Raw genomic sequence first — 18,768 nt, forward strand, 5'->3', positions numbered from 1 at the left:
GTCGTGTGATAACTATTCCCCTGCTTCACAACTGGTTTGCAACAAGCAGAGTTAATAGAGAAGGGGGAAGTAAAATAGTAAGTTGTGTCCACACATGATGTTTTGCTGAATGACAGAACAGGGCATGAGGTCATAAGCCTGTTGCGGTCACACGGTTTTCCAGTTTTCCACTTATCAACTGAAGTGCTTGGGTGATAATCCCAAAAGCGGACGCTAAGTGAGAACTATCTGTAAGAGGGAAAGAGACATTCTTAATCGTTCTGTCCAAAGAATCTGGAGGTCCTACTTAGAGAACCTTTCCCACTTGCACTTCCCCAAGGCAGGAATCAACTCCTTTTCATCTTGCAGGAATATCAATCCGAAAACATTGCCGATAGAACGCATTTTGCCAGCTCTGTCCAAGGACAAAGAGGAAGAGATTCGAAAGATCCTGCGCAACAACTTGCAAAAAACCAGGCAGAGGGTAAGCGCAAGGACCTTTTTCCAGCCAATATTTAAAAAAAAAAATTGCAGAAGATTCTCTCTCCCTGTGCTTTCTTGTTCCCCCTTTCAATCTTCCACTCCAGCAGAAACGTAGTTCAGCAATGCAGAGAGATCACTGTTAACTTCCTGTTAGTCAATGGGCTAAGAAAGAGATAATGAGGATGGACTTTGGGGTAGTGGATAGAAAGGATTGGCAGATGTGCTTCGAGCAATGGTTATTACCACACGCAATAGGCAACCAGCAGCCCGCCAAATGTCAATGGATTCATTTCTTGTCATTACTGATAGCTGCGGACTCCTTGATAGAGTACTCATCTCAAATGATCTAAGTGCCAGAGCTCACTGCAACAACATTGCCAAAAAGGCATTAAGAGTTATTAACCTAATCTTGCATAGCTTCTTCTCTGGTAATATTGTACTGCTAACTAGAGCAGACAAAACATTTGCTAAACCAATTCTCGAATACAGCTCATCTGTCTGGATCCCGCACTGCATATCAGACATTAATACAATTGAGCGAGTCCAGAGATATTTCACGAGAAGAGTCCTCCACTCCTCTGCTCGCAACAGAATACCTTATGCCACCAGGCTCGAAATCTTGGAATTAGATAACTTAGAACTACGCCACCTTCGGTCTGATTTAAGCATAGTACATAAAATTATCTGCTACAACGTCCTACCTGTCAATGACTACTTCAGCTTTAACTGCAATAATATACAAGCACACAATAGATACAAACTTAGGGTAAACCGCTTCAAACTCGATTGCAGAAAATACGACTTCAGCAACAGAGTGGTCAATGCCTGGAATGCACTACCTGACTCTGTGGTTTCATCCCCAAATCCCCAAAGCTTTAACCTTAGACTGTCTACTGTTGACCTCACCCCATTCCTAAGAGGTCTGTAAGGGGCGCGCATAAGAGCACCAGTGTGCCTTCCGTCCCTGTCCTAATGTTTTCCTTTAATCACTTCCTTTTCATGTGTTTATAATTATGTTTATACTTATATCTCTTATCTTATATGTATTTGACAAATAAATAAAATAAAAGAAATACATAAAAATTTTGAAAGGCTGTATGTTGCCCTGCTTTTTAATTCTTTGAATAACATCCTAGAGTCAATTGTGCTGATTTTCGTAGAGATTTGTTGTAAAACAGGAGGTTAGCATCTGCCTCCCAGTCTAACTAACCTCTTCTGCTTTCCATTCCAGTTGCGGTCATATAATCGACACACCTTGGTAGCAGATCCTTATGAAGAAGCCTGGAACCAGATGTTGCTGAGAAGACAGAAGGCTCGGCAGCTGGAACAGAAGGTGAAGGGGCGGGAAGGTGGAATCTGGGGAGGGTGGGAGAAGGGACCGTGTGAGGTTCTAGAACCAGGGGGGGTCAAACTCAATTTCATTGAGGGTTGTGTTTGACCTCAGGGTGCCAGGGTGGGTGTGGCCAGGGTGGGCGTGGCCAGCTTGAAGTCACTCGTGTCAGGGGGGGCGTCTGTGGCAGCCTGAGCACTGTGCCAGCAAAAATGGGCTCCTGAGCTCCGTCTCCAGCTGCGACTGCCTCCTGCAACCTTCTGCCAGCAAAAACGGAGCTCTGTTTTCACTGGCACAGCCACCGCGGGCCGGTCCCTTGCTGTTTCCAGGGTGGCTCCGCTAGCCAGATCTAAGCATCCCCGCAGGCCAAATTCAGCCCACGGGCCTTGAGTTTGACACCCCTGTTCTAGACTCTCTGGAAAGGGTCTTCAGTGACTGGCAACTCTTGAGGCTACTTCAAGATCCATCTTTGTTGATGAGCTAAATTTTTCAAAAGTGATGATCAAATCAAGTCGTTCATAATAAGCTCATTTATACACACAGAAACATAAAAGCACACATAAACAAACCCACACATACATACATACATTGAGACACACACACACACACACATTTTTCAAACTACTCCCTCTGTCTGGGGCTCTTGCCTCTTCTAAATTGAAGCTACTGCAGATAAAGGATGCTCCAGAAATCTGAACTGGGCTGGACCTCCTGAAAGTGGGAGTTTTTTTTAAATGCATGCCTGTGTGTTTCTGATTCCAGATGAACAACTACCTGACGGTGCCAACACATAAAATAGATTCACCAACCATGTCAAGGGCACGCATTGGTTCAGGTAAGTGGAAAGATTAAGGAGCAGACTTTGGACCCAACACCTCTTCCTCAATTTTTCATGTCTCGCTGGTTTACTTTAATGTAAAGAATAGGGAACTTATCAGGGGTGGGTTCTACTTACCTTTACTACCAGTTTGCAACGGGGGTGCGCTCGCACACTCGCAACTTCTGAGCATGTGCAGATCATACCTTATGTCCAGGCGGGTGGGCGGAGCCTCCCACCGCTTTTACTACCGGTTCGCAAGAACCGGACATAACCGGAAGCAACCCACCACTGGAACTGATGTATCTCCATCTTCCAGGATAGGTAATGGTGAGAGTTGTAGTTCAACAACATTTGGAAACTCTGGGTAGGTGTGATGGAATCTCCATCTAGAGAGGGGGCTGGGGTTTATGAGACTGATGAGCTGGGTGTCCCTGTGTGGAAGGAAGTGATGGATCTCTCCTCCCCCCCAAAAAAATCCCTAATATGTGGTTATTCCCAAGAAAGTGGAGTTAAGACAGGGGAGATTCTTCTAAATAAGCAAGCAGCAGTAAAGAAACTTTCTGATCAGCTCACCATTGTTCTGATTTCTTGTGCCTCACGGTGGTTAATATGCCCTTATAATTAGGAAAATGATTTTCCTGATAGATTGGAGCAGAGAAAATAGGGGAGTGGTGTGGTGGCCTAGAGGTGGCGCTCTCGCCTCACAATCAGGAGGCTGTGAGTTCGATCCTTGGTAGAGGTAGATATTTCTCTCTCTGGGCACACTGAAAATATATCTGCTGAACAAAACTCCACATTGGTGACAGGAAGGGCATCCAGCCATTAAAACACTCTGCTAGCTCCATTCAGTTGTGCAGACTTCACCCTGCAAGGAATTTATGGGGTCGTTAAATGAAGATGATAATTGGAGCAGAGAAAATTGATTCTGCTACTTGAGTGGCTTTTTCCTTCAACTCCGCTTCTCTTTGCCTTCTTCTGTAGACCCTCTTGCTTATGAGCCGAAGCCGGATTCTGAGAACGTCCCCATCATAACCATTGACCCAGCGTCCCCCCAGTCGCCGGAGTCGGTTGACTTGGTGAACGAGACCCTGAAAGGGATGAACCACCTTCCGCCCTCCCCGGAGGAAGATGAAGATGAGGAGGGGCTGATCATGAAGGTCAAAGAGCCATCTTCTCCAGGCACAGATGACGTCTTCACTCCTGGGACAGGCGACAGTCCGAGCAACCAACGGATGATGAGATGCCTGAGTGATCCAGGGCCTCGGCCAGATCCTGAAGAGGGGGAGCCCTTTATCCCCAAAGGGCAGTGAGCCCCGATATGCACTACTTAGACCTAACCTGTAGGGGAGGCTTTTGCACTCCTGTGCAAATTACACACGCCCAGTTATGCCAATCTCTCTTTCTTTGTGTCTTTCTCTTCTCGGTTTCTTTCTCTTCAGTGCGGGAGCTTTGCTTAGAAGGCAGCAGAGAGCATCTAAATGGAACATATTTTGTGACCGGAGGCAATAGAACTAGAATCAACCCAGATTCCATATCCAAAGTTGGGAACGCCAATCATTCTATCCGGAGATTATCTCCTCCTGGATAGTAGCATGCTCTGACTCATCGTTGCCTTTTCTCCACTGGCAACTGCACCTTCTCATTTCCTTCAGAGAAACACCTGTACTATAATTCCCTCCTCCCAGTTTTGAAACACATCAGAAGAACTGAGGACCTTTGGGTGTGCTCAGATATATCAGATGGTGCTGCAGGGATGTCCTGCGTAGGTATTGGATGATCATAGGCATAGGTTTCTAAGATTTTCTTTATTTTTATTTTTTTAAAATCTGAGCCACTGGTTGACCCCGAAAATAAGACCCTGTCTTATATTTTTTTGAACCCTGAAATAAACGCTTGGCCTTATTGCCATGTACTCAAAATCATGATTGGGCTTATTATCAGGGGATGTCTTATTTTGGGGGAAACAGGGTAGTTTCCATCCTTAACTGTAAGGCCATGTTTCCTCTTTATCTTTTCTTCTAAGCAGTAAGAGTTTATGAGTTTATTTTTGGTGGGCTTCTATTTAAATCCCATAAGCCATAGATCAGGGGTCTCCAAACTTGGCAACTTTAAGACTTGTGGACTTCAATTCCCAGAATTCCTCAGCCAGCAAAGCTGGGAATTGAAGTCCACAAGTCTTAAAGTTGCCAAGTTTGGAGACCCCTGCCATAGATAATTGTTCAAAATTGTTGGCGTTCCAAATCTAGGATCACGGGTTTTGCCTTATTTTATGCTTGTAATGGTATTTCCCCCCACCCCCAATCTTTTATTTGATACAAATGAGCAGGTTAACCGTAACCAAAGATTGCTCTTGTACCAATTTTGAATCTACGGCTAAGGTGGCATGGGCACGGGATGCCCAGCTCTTTGCTTAGCTGATTGGGTAACTGGCCATCCAAATGAGAAGCTGACAAAGGTTCTGCAAATGGATTGGGCCACTCTTCTCACAGGGAATTGTATAGCATTGCAGTCCAGCACATCTGGAGGGCGCCAGGATGAAGATCCCTCCTATATGTGTCTTTCTCTTGGCTGGCTCACTCCTCGTTGTCCTTGCCTGAAGCTGGGAGATTTCAGTTAAAAGATGTGCTCACACAGCCCACGTGCAACTCCAAAGGCATGTTTTGACCAAAGATGAATATGTGGTTGTACATATAGGATTGCTTTATTTTATTTTATTTTATTTTATTTAGTTTTTAACAATAGGGTAATCATTTCTTGAAGAGATTCTAAATTCCGTGAAAGACGCTAGGATGCCAGTGAAGAACTATTCTACTACCATACATCTGGGGACAGTGATAGTATGCTTATGACACAGGTTCCCTCTCTTTCTTTTTTTTTTTTTGTCTGAAAAGCTTCAATTTTTCCCCGCTTGTAAGTTGAGAGCGTGAAACAACATTAGGTGACTGGTTTCGGCCTTGCCGTCTAGCAATATCAGGCGTAGAGAAGACGAGATGCTACCTAGCCTTCTCTCCTTTTATCAACATCAATCTCAGTCAGAATAATTCTGTCTTTTCTTCCCCATCCTTCTCTTTTCTGGTCCTCGGTGCTACCTGGGTTTATTCTGCTCTCCATCCAATCTTCATTCTCCAGAATTCATTCGTTTTAATTCCATAATGGGCATCTTCTTTCTAGAAGGTGGCCTTCTAATCAATAAAAGGTAATCTGTCATAAATCGAGATCTAATCAGAATAGAGCTGGAGGGGACCTTGGAGGTCTTCTAGTCCAACCCGTTTGCTCAAGCAGGAGGCTCTCCACCATTTTAGACAAGTGGCTGTCCAGACTCTTTCCTTATAATTTCTGTCTCCATCTGGGTTTCTGAGACTTCAACCTCGGTCTTCTCGCTCCCTTCCTCCCAAATCACATTTGAATTGTGCCATGGTTATTCCACAGTCAGGGATAAATACATTGTATGTAATAGCAAGGCTCACGTTCCTGGAAATGGCAGGAATCGGGTTTTTATATCAGGGTCTGGGCTGCTACAAACGGATGGAGCGGCCCGCAGAGCAAGCAGCTTCTTTTGAATCCTTTGCAATGAGGAGGAGGATGGAGGAGACGAATGCTGGTTCCTGCTTCGTTCCTGTTTTGTTTTAGTCTAAAACAGGGGTCCCCAAACTTGAGGAACAGGGGTCCTCAAATTGTACGTTTTAGACCAGAGGTCTTCAAACTTGGCAGCTTTAAGACATGTGGACTCCAATTCCCAGAATTCTCCAGCCAGCTGGCTGGAGAATTCTGGGAGTTGAAGTCCACAAGTCTTAAAGCTGCCAAGTTTGAAGACCTCTGGTCTAAAACGTACAATTTGAATGAGGCTGTAATCAGTCCGGACCCTACCACTTTTTCAGATCGCAGGGAGGAGGGGGACATGATAGAATGCTTCCCTGCATAGAGAATAAAAGTTCTGCATGTAGAAAACCCCTACGTTGGGGAAGGAAGTTCTTCTGGCCTTGCTTTCTTCCAATGACATGCAAGGCGTTTTAATTGTATGGAAAAGCATTGAATAATGCCTCTTTCCAGAATCAACCAACTTGATTATGGTCCACAATGACCTTGACTATAACCTGCCACTTCTTTGTGGTGGCCCTTAGCCAAAGATAACCTTCCTTGTTCAGGGTTTTACATAGTCCCTGTTGCTTAGACCAGAAGAAGTAGAGAGTAGGAAAGTCCAAGAAAGAGGCAGATTGTAACGTCTATTTCTGCTTTCTCCAACATGGTGCTCACCAGATGTTTGGGTCCAACACCTCTCAGCCTCGGCTCATGCTCTCTGTGACAAAATACAGACAAGAGGAGTGGTCCAAAACATCTGGAGGCCTCTAGGATTGGGGAGTATTGCAGTTTCTACTATATGAGCCGCGGTGGCGCAGTGGTTAGAGTGCAGTACTGCAGGCCACTTCTGCCGGCTGCCTCCAATTTGGCAGTTCAAATCCCACCAGGCTCAAGATTGACTCAGCCTTCCATCCTTCCGAGGTGGGTCAATGAGGACCTGGATTGTTGAGGGCGATAGGCTGACTTTGTAAACCGCTTACCGGGGGCTGTAAAGCGGTATATATGTCTTAAGCGCTATTGCTATTGCTATCTCTGGATAGGGAGGTGTAGCACAGCTCTTCACAAAGGGAGCAGGGCCTCAATCCTCTCCGGTATAGGGCTGTCGTCCTGCCCTGCTTTTATCTCTCTGTCCAGTTATCCCAAAGCGAGACAAGTCGCCTGCTGGTTTGTTTTTGTGAAGAGTGTGTACATTGAAACTTCTGGTGAGGGAGGGGGACGTATAAGAAGACAGTGCGTCTTTGGTATCCGCTCTCCACGGTAGATACCAACTCTGGTTTATTCTTGAGTCTGATCGAAAGCTTTTTTCAAGGATCGTACTCTGTTTCAGAGCCATGCTAGTGCCTGCTGATTTTTTTTCAGTAGTACATAGCCGTCCCTTCCTCCTCCGGCCTACCCTACACCCCACCTACCCCCACCCCCTACCATGAAGGGGGCGTTTCCTCCCTCTGCCCCTGTGCTGTGCCTTTTTAGCCATACAGTGTCTGCCTGTGGAAAATGGTGTTGTGCAATTTTGCCTGTTTGTCTGGCCACCATCCGGGCCCCTCTGGGAGGGCTCCTGGCACTCCCGTGCACCCTTCCATCCAAACAGCGACGAGCTCCCGTCTCTCTCTCTCTCCCCCCCCATCACCTTTGGTGCAACTCACCCCTTCCTCTGGGCTGGAAGGCCTTTGCACAGCACGGGTGGGGGCGGGCAAAAAGGGAGCCCAGACAGCTTGCTTTTTCACAGTTCTGTATTCTCAACTTAAGCTGGGCTTTGCCTCTTGTTCTCTGCTTCAGGCCAAGCGGGAACCAGTGGCCTTCAGTAGCCTCTATGTGCTTTCATGTACAATACTGTCTCCGCTAGGAGCCGTTTAAAGCAATGAATCTATTGTATAAAATATTGTGTAAAGAGAGTCTTTTTACATAAATATTCTAATAAATGAATGTTTTAATTTTTAATGGCCTGGGGTGAGTCTCTCCCTCTCTCTCTCTTTCTCTTCTCCCCCCCCACCTCCCCACACCGCCCCTTTTTCTAACGTTCTTGCTCTGGATTCTGTCAAAGCACATGGGAATCATGTACAAATACTGGGGATAGGAATTGTTTTCAGGCTAAAGTTTATTTGGATTGGCAAGGGAACAGCGGTGGGACCAAGTACCCTGTTTCCCCTAAAATAAGACATCCCCTGATAATAAGCCCAATCGGGCTTTTGAGTGCATGTGCTAAAATAAGCCCCCCCCCCCTGAAAATAAGCCTTCCCTGAAAATATTTAAACGCATGTGCAGTTGGTCCCCGCCCTTTCCTCTGGTTAGGGTTAGGGAGACAGAGATGGAAATCAGGTAAGGCGGCAAGAGGAGCCCCGTCTTGCTCCACGTGCCCCAAAGTAATAAGACATCCCAGAAAATAAGGCCAAGCACTTATTTCGGGGTTCAGAAAAATATAAGACAGGATCTCATTTTCGGGGAAACACTGTATTAACTTTGGGTCTCATCTCCCAATGTTTCGGTCTCCAAAATTTCCATGCTTTTGAATAGCTTCTAACGGTGGGTCTCAGAGCATTGTAAGCAGCTGGTCTTGGTCTCTGAAACAATCCACTAGGCCAAGAAGCAGATAAAAATGGTGGGGTCCTTGGGGGGGGATCCTTGAGCTTGGTTGTTTTCTCGCAGACATTTCATTGCCAAACTAGGTAACATCATCAACAAAACAAAGTTTAGGTTAATGCAATGTGTAAACTAAACACACACACGATTATGTGCCATAAAGTTGGTGACAACTCTTAGCAACCACTTAGATTTTTCCCCATAATGATCAGTCCTAAATTGATCCTATAGATCCATGATGGCAAACCTTTTAGATGCCGAGTGCCCAAACTGCATGCATGCATGCCCAAACGGAAAGGTGTGTGCACTCAAACACGCTCATGCATAGACACGTGCATGTGCTGACATGCATAGACATGCACTCATGTGCAGCAGAGACCCGAAAACCAGCTGGCTGGCGGGAGGCGGGGCATCCCAACACCGGCAGCGCGGCAAGAGGTAAGATCTTTTTCTTTCGTGAGCTTCTGTTTCGTCGTTTGCAGGGAAACAGAAGCTCACCAAAGAAACGCCACAGAGATCTGACCTGGGGCAATGGCATGCGTGCCAGCAGAAAGGGCTCTGCATGCCACCTCTGGCACATGTGCCATAGGTTCGCCAGCACAGCTATAGATCATCCAATAGTACATGTATTGTTACTGTAACAGACCTTCCCTCTGGCTACTGATTCTCCCCTTCCCCTTTCCTTCACAACTGCCCAACCAGGGGTGAAATGCTCCCGGTTCGGACTGGATCGCCTGATCCGGTAGCAATGGCAACGGGTGGTTCGGAGAACCGGTACCAAAAATCCCTGCCCCCCCCATGCCCAGCTGAGCCGCGTGATTATCAGAGGCTGTTTTTTTACTTTTAAAAGCATTTTTTCTACAACCTCTTTGGCCGAAAAAATGCTTTTAAAAGTAAAAAAAAAAGTCTCTGATGATCGCACGGCTCAGCTGGGATCGTCAGAGGCTTTTAAAAGCATTTTTTTCTGCAACCTCTTTGGCTGAAGAGGTTGTAGAAAGAAAGATGGCTTTAAAAGCCTCTGAGGATCCCAGCTGAGTTGCCTGATCGTCAGAGGCTTTTAAAAGCATTTTTTTTCTGCAACCTCTTAAGGTTGTAGAAAAAATGCTTTTAAAAGTAAAAAAAAAAAAAGTTGGCTACGCCCACCCAGTCACATTACCCCCCTCCCCACCAAGCCACACCCACAGAACCGGTAGTAACAAATTGTACATTTCACCACTGTGCCCAACTCATACACATGAATATTAAAAATCCAGAATTAAAAATCTACGGTTTGCTTTGTCTTGTCTGTTGTACAGCTCTTTGCTGACTCCAACAAAATATCTTGGGGCACCTTAGATAAATCAGTTCCTTATTCCCTGAGCTTCACGCGCCTTATGCAATTGTAAACATCTTTAATATGTCAAAGTTCTCTAAAATGATGTTCCTTAGATTTATTTATTTTATTTATTTATTTTATTCATTTTGTATCCCGTCCTTCTCCTAGTAGACTCAGGGCAGTACACAGCCAGAACTAAAACACATACCAATACAAAATTTAAAATTTTTAAAAGAATTATATGACTTTGGCCCAAAATTTAAAACATTCAAACTAAAACCCATTGACAATTTAAAAGGCTAAAAAAGGCTAAAAGGTGGGGGGGGGTTCACGCCAGCCCTGCTTGATGGAAAAGAAAAGTTTTTAGGGCACGGCGAAAGACCCGGAGATCCGATATCCTTCGTATCTCCGGGGGCAAATCGTTCCAGAGGGCAGGAGCTGCCACAGAAAAGGCCCTCCCCCCGGGGGTCGCCAGCCAACATTGCCTGGCTGACGGCACCCTGAGGAATCCCTCTCTGTGGGAGCGTACTGGTCGGTGGGAGGCTATCGGCGGCAGAAGGCGGTCCCACAAATACCCAGGTCCTATGCCATACATCTGGCCTTCAATAAATAGGTTAAAAATCCTAACAGTTTACAGATTAACAGAGTTGGAAGAAACCTTGCAGGTCATCCAGTCCAACCCCCTGCCCAAGCAGGAGACCCTCCATCTGCCTCTATCTAGGATTGAACTCACAACCTCCTGATTAAAACATATGTCAATCTATCCATTATCAAACATCAATCATCACCATCTTTCTTTATTATAGTCCAAGACCAGAACTAAATAATTTAAAATAACTCAAATATAATCCAAAAATATAAAATCGAATGTTTGATACCTAATATATTTCTACTGATAAATCTAAATACGTTGTGGTCAGATTTTACTGCTGCTCTTCCAGAGCACCACCAAATAAATTATAATTTCTATGAACGCTAGATGGCAAACTTCTCCTTTTAATTATTCCTGCAAATTACTATTGGAAGAGTTGTGTTGAATCTCTAATTGTATTTGTCTACCAGTCTGGTCGTCGTGATCACCCCATGTTCTTCAACACTCATGTTCTTCAATTTACTGGTCTGAAGTGATATAGATCACTTGTGATGCTGCGGATAAATCTGCAAAGTCTAATGAGGACAAACTGATAGCCTTTAACCTCCATTACATTTGTCTGATCCTTTAACTCACTGAAGATAATCCATCTTTTGTCTGTGGTATACAAAGGGAAGAGGGTGACTTTTGTTCCTTTTTTTAAAACAACTTTGCAAAGTTCACAAACTTCCTCATAAACAGGAAGAGGGGATTAAAACGATTTTTGAACCAGGAGAAAACCAAAGCGATATATTTGTGCGTTTGAGCAGAAGAGTTGTGAACTCTTGGATCCTCCAAATCTACATCTTAGTCCAGGGATCTCAAAACCTTGGCAACTTTAAGCCTGGAGGACTTCAACTCCCAGCTTTGCTGGCTGGGGAATTCTGGGAGTTGAAGTCCGCCAGGCTTAAAGTTGCCAAGGTTGGAGACTCCTGTCTTAGTCCATTTGTGCACTTAGCCATCTTTGAGCCGTGTTGACAGTTGGCATCTTGGGTTTGTTGCTTCTCTAAGGTACTGCTTTACAACAGTGTCATGACAAGCAAAGATGAAATGATGATCCTGTCAGTTCTACAAGGAGCCTGGCGAGAATTTGCTTCATTTTTACAGAAGAGCTTACCAGTCCATGACTTCATATACCTGGCAGAAGCTCTTAAGATTCGTGAGAAAGTCAGACTGACCAGACAGACTATCCCAAAACACTATGTCATAATGGAAAGTTTCTTCTAGTAGTCGACAATAGGCCATGCTACATTTTCACCCTACTTGAAACTATAAATGCACAGAACAGTTCGAGCCACTTGTTATAAAATAGGTGACAAAGATTAATATCAATCTGCCTTTGGGCCAAAGTAGAATAATGTGACTGCTTGGCCTGATACAGCCTTTCCCAGCCTAATCCTTTTCACCCATATGGCTCATTATTTATGCATGTGTATCCCACCTTTATTATTTTTACAAATAACTCACGGTGGCAAACGTATCCAGCACAGCTTCCTCCCCTTATTTTCCTCTACACTTTTCTACTGTTTTTTCCGCCAAAGGTTCATTCACACATTAAGATTTTCTTGAAGGGCTGTTTATTTACCCACTTATTTTTCCCCTTATTTTTTTTTTTAAATTACTCCAGCAAATTCAATTCCTCTACCCCCTTTTTTCAGGTAACCAGGCTCATTCCCGCTGCACAGGCATTCGCCGGGTATCTCAATGCCCATCGTTCTGGATCTTAGTCTGTTCTGTTCTCTTGCCCAGGCACCTGTTTTAATAATTTTAATTCTGTGTTTGGATTTTGTAAGCCGCCCAGAGTCTACATTATAAATGTAATAATAAACCAATCCATCGCCATCACCATCATCCCAGCTGGAATGACCAGTGGTAACACATGAATCACCTGTCTCTGTTTTTCTTGGGAAAGGCGTTCATCTTAAGCCAAGGAGAAAGCTCATGGCTTCTGCTCATTAGTCCCACGTGCCACCGATTTGGAAAGCCGTCGAGACAGACTTTAAATCTGCCTGATCCCCAAACTTGGGTTGGGGCTTGATTTTGCTGCTGTCAGCAATTGACTCACCAATTCAGGGAGCCACTCAGACTTCTCCAGATTACGATCCAGCGACTCAGTGAGGTATGAAGACAGCAGATGGCATTGTGTTAGAGCCAATTTACATGTTAAGAAAGAGGGAATTCAACCACTCGAGATAGATGAGTGTCACATCAAAACTTGGCAACTGCTTCTTTTTCAAACTTGGCAACTACAGGTATATATGGAAAATTAGCAGATAAGGATGAAACAGGGGTAAATAATGTCCTCAGGATAGGCTTAGGATGTCTACATACAGGGAGTTTTTAATGTAAGATTTCCTTTTGTTGATTTTATTCCAGGGCTCATGTTAGCATGTCTCCTGTTGCCTTCCGGAACAGCCTTCCTACATATGGAAAGGGGACCACCAATATAGCAATAGCAATAGAACTTAGACTTATATACCGCTTCATAGTGCTTTACAGCCCTCTCTAAGTTGTTTACAGAGTCAGCCTACTGCCCCCAACAATCTGGGTCCTCATTTTACCGACCTCAGAAGGATGGAAGGCTGAATCAACCCTGAGCCTGGTGAGATTCGATCTGCCAAACTGCCGGCAGCCAGTGATCAGCAGACGTAGCCTGCAGTACTGCATTCTAACCACTGTGCCACCGTGGCTCATAATATCTATTTTGCTGAGGGGGCTCCCTCAGTTGAGCAGTTGTCATTGTCTTCTGCTTTCTGGTTGTGTTTTTCAATATTCAGGGCTGGCTGAGCTGAGGGTCCTTGGGGTGAAACGATGGGCAGCTTCAGGCCTTTTATAGCAATAGCAATAGCAATAGCAATAGCAATAGCAATAGCCCTTAGATTTATATACCGCTTCACAGTGCTTTTACAGCCCTCTCTAAGCGGTTTACAGAGTCAGCCTATTGCCCCCCAACAATCTGGGTCCTCATTTTACCCACCTTGGAAGAATGGAAGGCTGAGTCAACCTTGAGCCTGGTGGGATTTGAATTGCCAAATTGCAGGCAGCCGGCAGTCAGCAAAAGTAGCCTGCAGTACTGCACTCTAACCACTGTGCCACCACAGTGTATAACATCTGCTTTACTGGCAAATGCGCTGGGAGAAAACATGCTGTTTCTCTGCTACTCTATATGTGAGGACCTCACAAAGAAAGTGAATGAGATCATTTAACCAACTAATGGTATACATTATAGCAAATACAGGAGTCAGTTTGGTGTGGTGGTTAAGACATCAATTCTAGTCCTGCCTTAGGTACCAAGCCAGTTGGCTGACCTTGGGCCGGTCACATTCTCTCAGCCCAAGGAAAGAGGCAATGGCAAACCACTTCTGAAAAACCTTGGCAAGACAATTACAGGGACTTTCCCAGGGCAGTCTCTGAGAACCGGACATAACTGAATGGAAGAAAAAAAAAAAAGAGAGAGAGAGACCAAATATCTATTTTTTTTCCAAATTTTGTTAGAGAAAGCCTCACTGACCTGCTTCACTTTGTCTGCATCTTCTTCAGTTTCCCTCCCTTCCTTGTTGCATTTTTTTAAAAGAACCCCATCGGAGGTGGTATTCATCAGGTTCTGACCAGTTCTGGAGAACCGGTAGCAGAAATTTTGAGTAGTTTGGAGAACTGGTAGTAAAAATTCTGATTGGCCCCGCCCCCATCTATTCTCTGCCTCCCAAGTCCCAGCTGATCGGGAGGAAATGGGGATTTTGCAGTAACCTTCCCCTGGAGTGGGGTGGGAATGGAGATTTTACAGTATCCTTCCCCTGCTACACCCACCAAGCCATGTCCACAGAACCGGTAGTAAAAATAATTTGAAACCCATCACTGAACCCCATCCTTGTTTGTTTTCAAGTGGGGCAGAGATAGAAACTCTGGGAATCTGGCCAGAACTGGGTCCCATTTGATCAACAGGTTCCTGAATGAGTTGATGGCTAGCCAGAATCCCTGATGCTAGCAGAACATGGCTTGTGAATGGCACCCATAAAATCCCTTGACGCAAGCCTCACCCATCCAGTAGCTGACCACAGAGGAGTTATCCTGATCAAAGCTGCAGATATCCTGCCTTTTCAATGGACTGTTTGTAATGCCATCGCTCTTTGTGATGTTTCTCTTTGGCTGAGTTCACATTAGATGCTTCTGTTCATTTTAACCGCAGTTCATTCAGGGAACCTGGCTTTCAGGCTTCATGCATCATAGCCCTAAAATGAATTTAGCCACTCCAACTGAGTTTGCATAACCAAATAGATTAAAATATGGCTGGGTAATTGGTAGTTCTGGGCATTGGACAAATTCAGCATTTAAGGGTGGCTCAGTGGCTAAGACCCCGAGCTTGTTGAACGAAAAGTCGGCAGTTCAGTGGTTCGAATCCCCAGTGCCACGTAACGGGGTGAATTCCCGTTACATGTCCCAGCTTCTGCCAACCTAGCAGTTTGAAAGCACGCAAAAAATGCAAGTAGAAAAATAGGGACCACCTTTGGTGGGAAGGTAACAGCGTTCCGTGCGCCTTTGGCGTTTAGTCATGCCGGCCACATGACCATGGAGATGCCTTCGGACAGCACTGGTTCTTCGGCTTTGAAACGGAGATGAGCACCGCCCCCTAGAGTCAGGAATGACTAGCACATTACCTTTGCCTTTAAGAAAAGGTAACAGCCATAATTTGTTCACCAAAATTCAAATTAACAGAGAGAATGCACTAAAGATATAGGAGGTAGCTAAGTTTAAATAAGGTTCGAAGTCTATCTACAAAATGCGATGTAAAATTGGTTTTGTGCAGTGGTGGGTTTCAAATTATTTTACTACCGGTTCTGTGGGTGGGGCTTGGTGGGCGTGGCATGGCTTGGTGGGTGTGGCTTGGTGGGCATGGCAGGGGAAGGATACTGCAAAATCTCCATTCCCACCCCAATCCAGGGGAAGGTTACTGCAAAATCCCCATTTCCTCCCTTATCAGCTGGGACTTGGGAGGCAAAGAATAGATGGGGCCGGGGCCAGTCAGAATTTTTACTATCGGTTCTTCGAACTACTCAAAATTTCCACTACCGGTTCTCCAGAACTGGTCCGAACCTGCTGAAACCCACCTCTGGTCTTGTATTACATAGATATACTGTATGCAGATGCCCAATAAAAATACTGGCTAACAAATCAAATCCATACAACATAAAGCATAATGTTTGAATCATTAAGGGAAACATCTGTTCCTACTTCAACTGTCTCTGTCTACATTCTCTTTCTTGATTACAGAAGAATCTTGAGAAATAATTGTGTGTATGTGTGTGTATTTAACTATAGGCTGGGTGCACCCATCATTTAAATGTATTTAAACCTGACAAGACATGACCAGGCCTGGTTCAGAGATATATATACAGTAAGCCATGACTTACTTAACCAGTTTGTACTAACTGCAACGGGTAACCTCACAAACACCTTAACCCAGAACTGAACAAGTGACACCATTAACTGGCATTAAACATAAACCTAGTCATGGCGATGTATTGAAATGACATTTTTTTTTTAAATTTGATTTATATGCCGCCCTTCTCCGGAGACTCAGGGCGGCTTACAATGCGTTAAGCAATAGCCTTCATCCTTTTTGTATATTTATACAAAGTCAGCTTATTGCCCTCACAAACTGGATCCTCATTTTACCTACCTTAGAAAGGATGGAAGGCTGAGTCAACCTTGAGCCTTGGAGAGATTCGAACCAGCAGTAATTGCAGGCAGCTGTGTTAATAACAGGGTGCTTAGACCACTGTACTATCAAGGCTCTTGATTTAACCTTGTTACTAGGTTGGCTCGTTACAATGAACCAAGAGCTGGCCGATGGATTCACAACATATAAAGGTAAGGCATCCACAGGCTAAAAATGAAGGAAGGTTATAATTAACCAAGCTACGGGTGCAGCTTCTAAGTACGTAACAAACTAAGCTGGTTAAACGTGTGCATGCAGAGCTAAAGTAGAAATCCCTGAGTCTGCATCTACATTCACACACTACCTAGAGAATTTACAGAGATTACCTTGAGAAGGAATGTAGTGGTTAGCAAACATGAATGAAACCCAGGTGAGAAAAAAGGCGTTAGAAAGAAACTTTAAAGTGACTCCACCTTGACTCTCTTTGATATAAGAGGAGGGAAGGGAAAATGCCATCAGGATTTGAGCCAAAATTTCTGTTGCTAAGCAACACATTGTTAAGTGGGGTTTGGCCCATTTTACAACTTTTCTTGCCACCGTTGTTAAGTGCATCGTTGCAATTGTTAAGTTAGTCCAGGTAGTCCTCAACTTACGACCACAATTGAGCCCAACATTTATGTTGCATAGTGAGAGATTTGTTAAGTGAGTTTTGCCCTATTTTACAATTTTTCTTGCCACGTTTGTTAAGTGGATCACAGCAGCTGTTAAATCAGTCCCATGGTTGTAAGTGAATCTGGGTTTTTTTCCCCATTGACTTTGCTTGTCCTAAAGTCACACAAGGGGGAAATCACATGACCCCGGGATGTGCAAACAATCATAAATATGAGTCAATTGCCGAGCTTGATCACGTGGGATACTGCAACGGTTGTAAGGGTGAAAAACGGTCCTAGGCCACTTTTTTTCAGTGCCATTGTAACTTCGAACGGTCACTAAATGAACTGTTGTAAGTTGAGGACTACCTGTAACTTGTTAAGTGAACCTGGCTTTCACAATGACTTTGCTTGCCTGAAGGTTGCAAAGAGTGATCCCCTGACCCCCGGGATACTGTGCAACCGTCATAAATATGAGTCAGTTGCCTGGATTTGGATCATGTGTCCATGAGAATGCTGCAATGATTATGTGAAAAACAGACACTTTTTCCAGTGCCGTTGTAACTTTCATTACTAAATGAATGGTTGTAAGTCAAGGACTACCTCTATAGCCCATACCCGTAGAGTTCCAGGGTGTCTTTTACAGTCTTCTTCCTGAACTAGCTATCTCAAAGGACTGACACATTACAATGAGCATAATAACATTTGCTTATGCCTTAGTTTCTTGTCTGAAAAGCTTCCAACTATGGTTGACAAAGGGGTGAAATCCAGCAGGTTCTGACAGGTTCTGGAGAACCGGTAGCAGAAATTTTGAGCAGTTCGGAGAACCGGCAAATACTGCCTCTGGCTGGCCACAGAGTGGGGTGGGAATGGAGATTTTGCAGTATCCTTCCCCCAGGAGTGGGGAGGGAATGGGGATTTTGCAGTATCCTTCCCCTGGAGTGGGGTGGGAATGGGGATTTTACAGTATCCTTCCCCTGGAGTGGGGTGAGATGGAGATTTTGCAGTATCCTTCCCCTGCCACGCCTACAGAACCGATTGTCAACCTCTGGTTGACAAAGAATAATTTGTGCTGTAGAATGTTGTGTGAAGCTGGTTAGTTGTGATTTATTCAACAAACTTGAGGGAGAACAACCAACAGATTTTCCCAGTCTCCTGGGGAATTTAAAGGGCTCTAAAATTATGGTCCTGCTGGATTCATCTTCTGATAAACGATGAGTCCAGCAGGGCCATAACCAGGGGTGTGCTCCAAAAATTTTAGCAAGGGGTTCTCTGTCCGGTTGCTGGGTGGGCATGGCCATGGTGGGCATGGCCTAGTCGGCCTTCTATACCACGGCGGGGGTGTATGGGTGTTTTTGCCCTCCCCAGGCTCCAGAGGCTTTCCTCAATTCTCTGGGAGGGCGAAAACGGCCTATCCAGGCTCCGGAGGCCCTCTGGAGGCCCGCTTCCAGAACTTCCTGAACTTCCTGAATTTCCAGTAGGCCCGTTTTTCGCTTCCCTGAGCCTCCATACACACAGTGCACTTACCTGCGTCCAAAACGGGACGCACCGTGGGGACTTTTGGGAGGGGTGGGGCGGGGTGGGCAGGGCCAGCCAGGGGGGCTCTCTGAACTGAACAGAAAATTAGCTAGAGGTTCTCCCGAACCCCCAGCAGCCCACCCCTGGCCATAATCCTAGAGGCCGACACGTCAGGAGGACACCTTGTTACACTAGCCAGATGTAGGACTCTGGGAAAATGATTCTGGATG

At 45.0% G+C, this 18,768-nt stretch overlaps 1 protein-coding gene across 1 annotated transcript in view; it reads left to right on the forward strand.

Annotated features, from left to right (window-relative positions):
* The window catches only part of SLC9A1 (solute carrier family 9 member A1), a 96,303-nt gene extending 92,298 nt beyond the window's left edge, over positions 1 to 4,005 (forward strand). Inside the window, exons 9-12 of the mRNA XM_070950127.1 lie at positions 349 to 463; positions 1,694 to 1,795; positions 2,555 to 2,627; positions 3,594 to 4,005. Coding sequence (XP_070806228.1) covers positions 349 to 463; positions 1,694 to 1,795; positions 2,555 to 2,627; positions 3,594 to 3,922 — 619 coding nt within the window. The 3' untranslated portion in view covers positions 3,923 to 4,005. The remainder of the gene's footprint in view (positions 1 to 348; positions 464 to 1,693; positions 1,796 to 2,554; positions 2,628 to 3,593) is intronic.
* Positions 4,006 to 18,768: the final 14,763 nt, after the last annotated feature.

The sequence above is a fragment of the Pituophis catenifer genome, unplaced genomic scaffold (genome assembly GCF_029215685.1).
Source record: "Pituophis catenifer annectens isolate HBS135680 unplaced genomic scaffold, rPitCat1.0.hap2 SCAF_9, whole genome shotgun sequence".
Lineage (NCBI taxonomy): Eukaryota > Metazoa > Chordata > Lepidosauria > Squamata > Colubridae > Pituophis > Pituophis catenifer.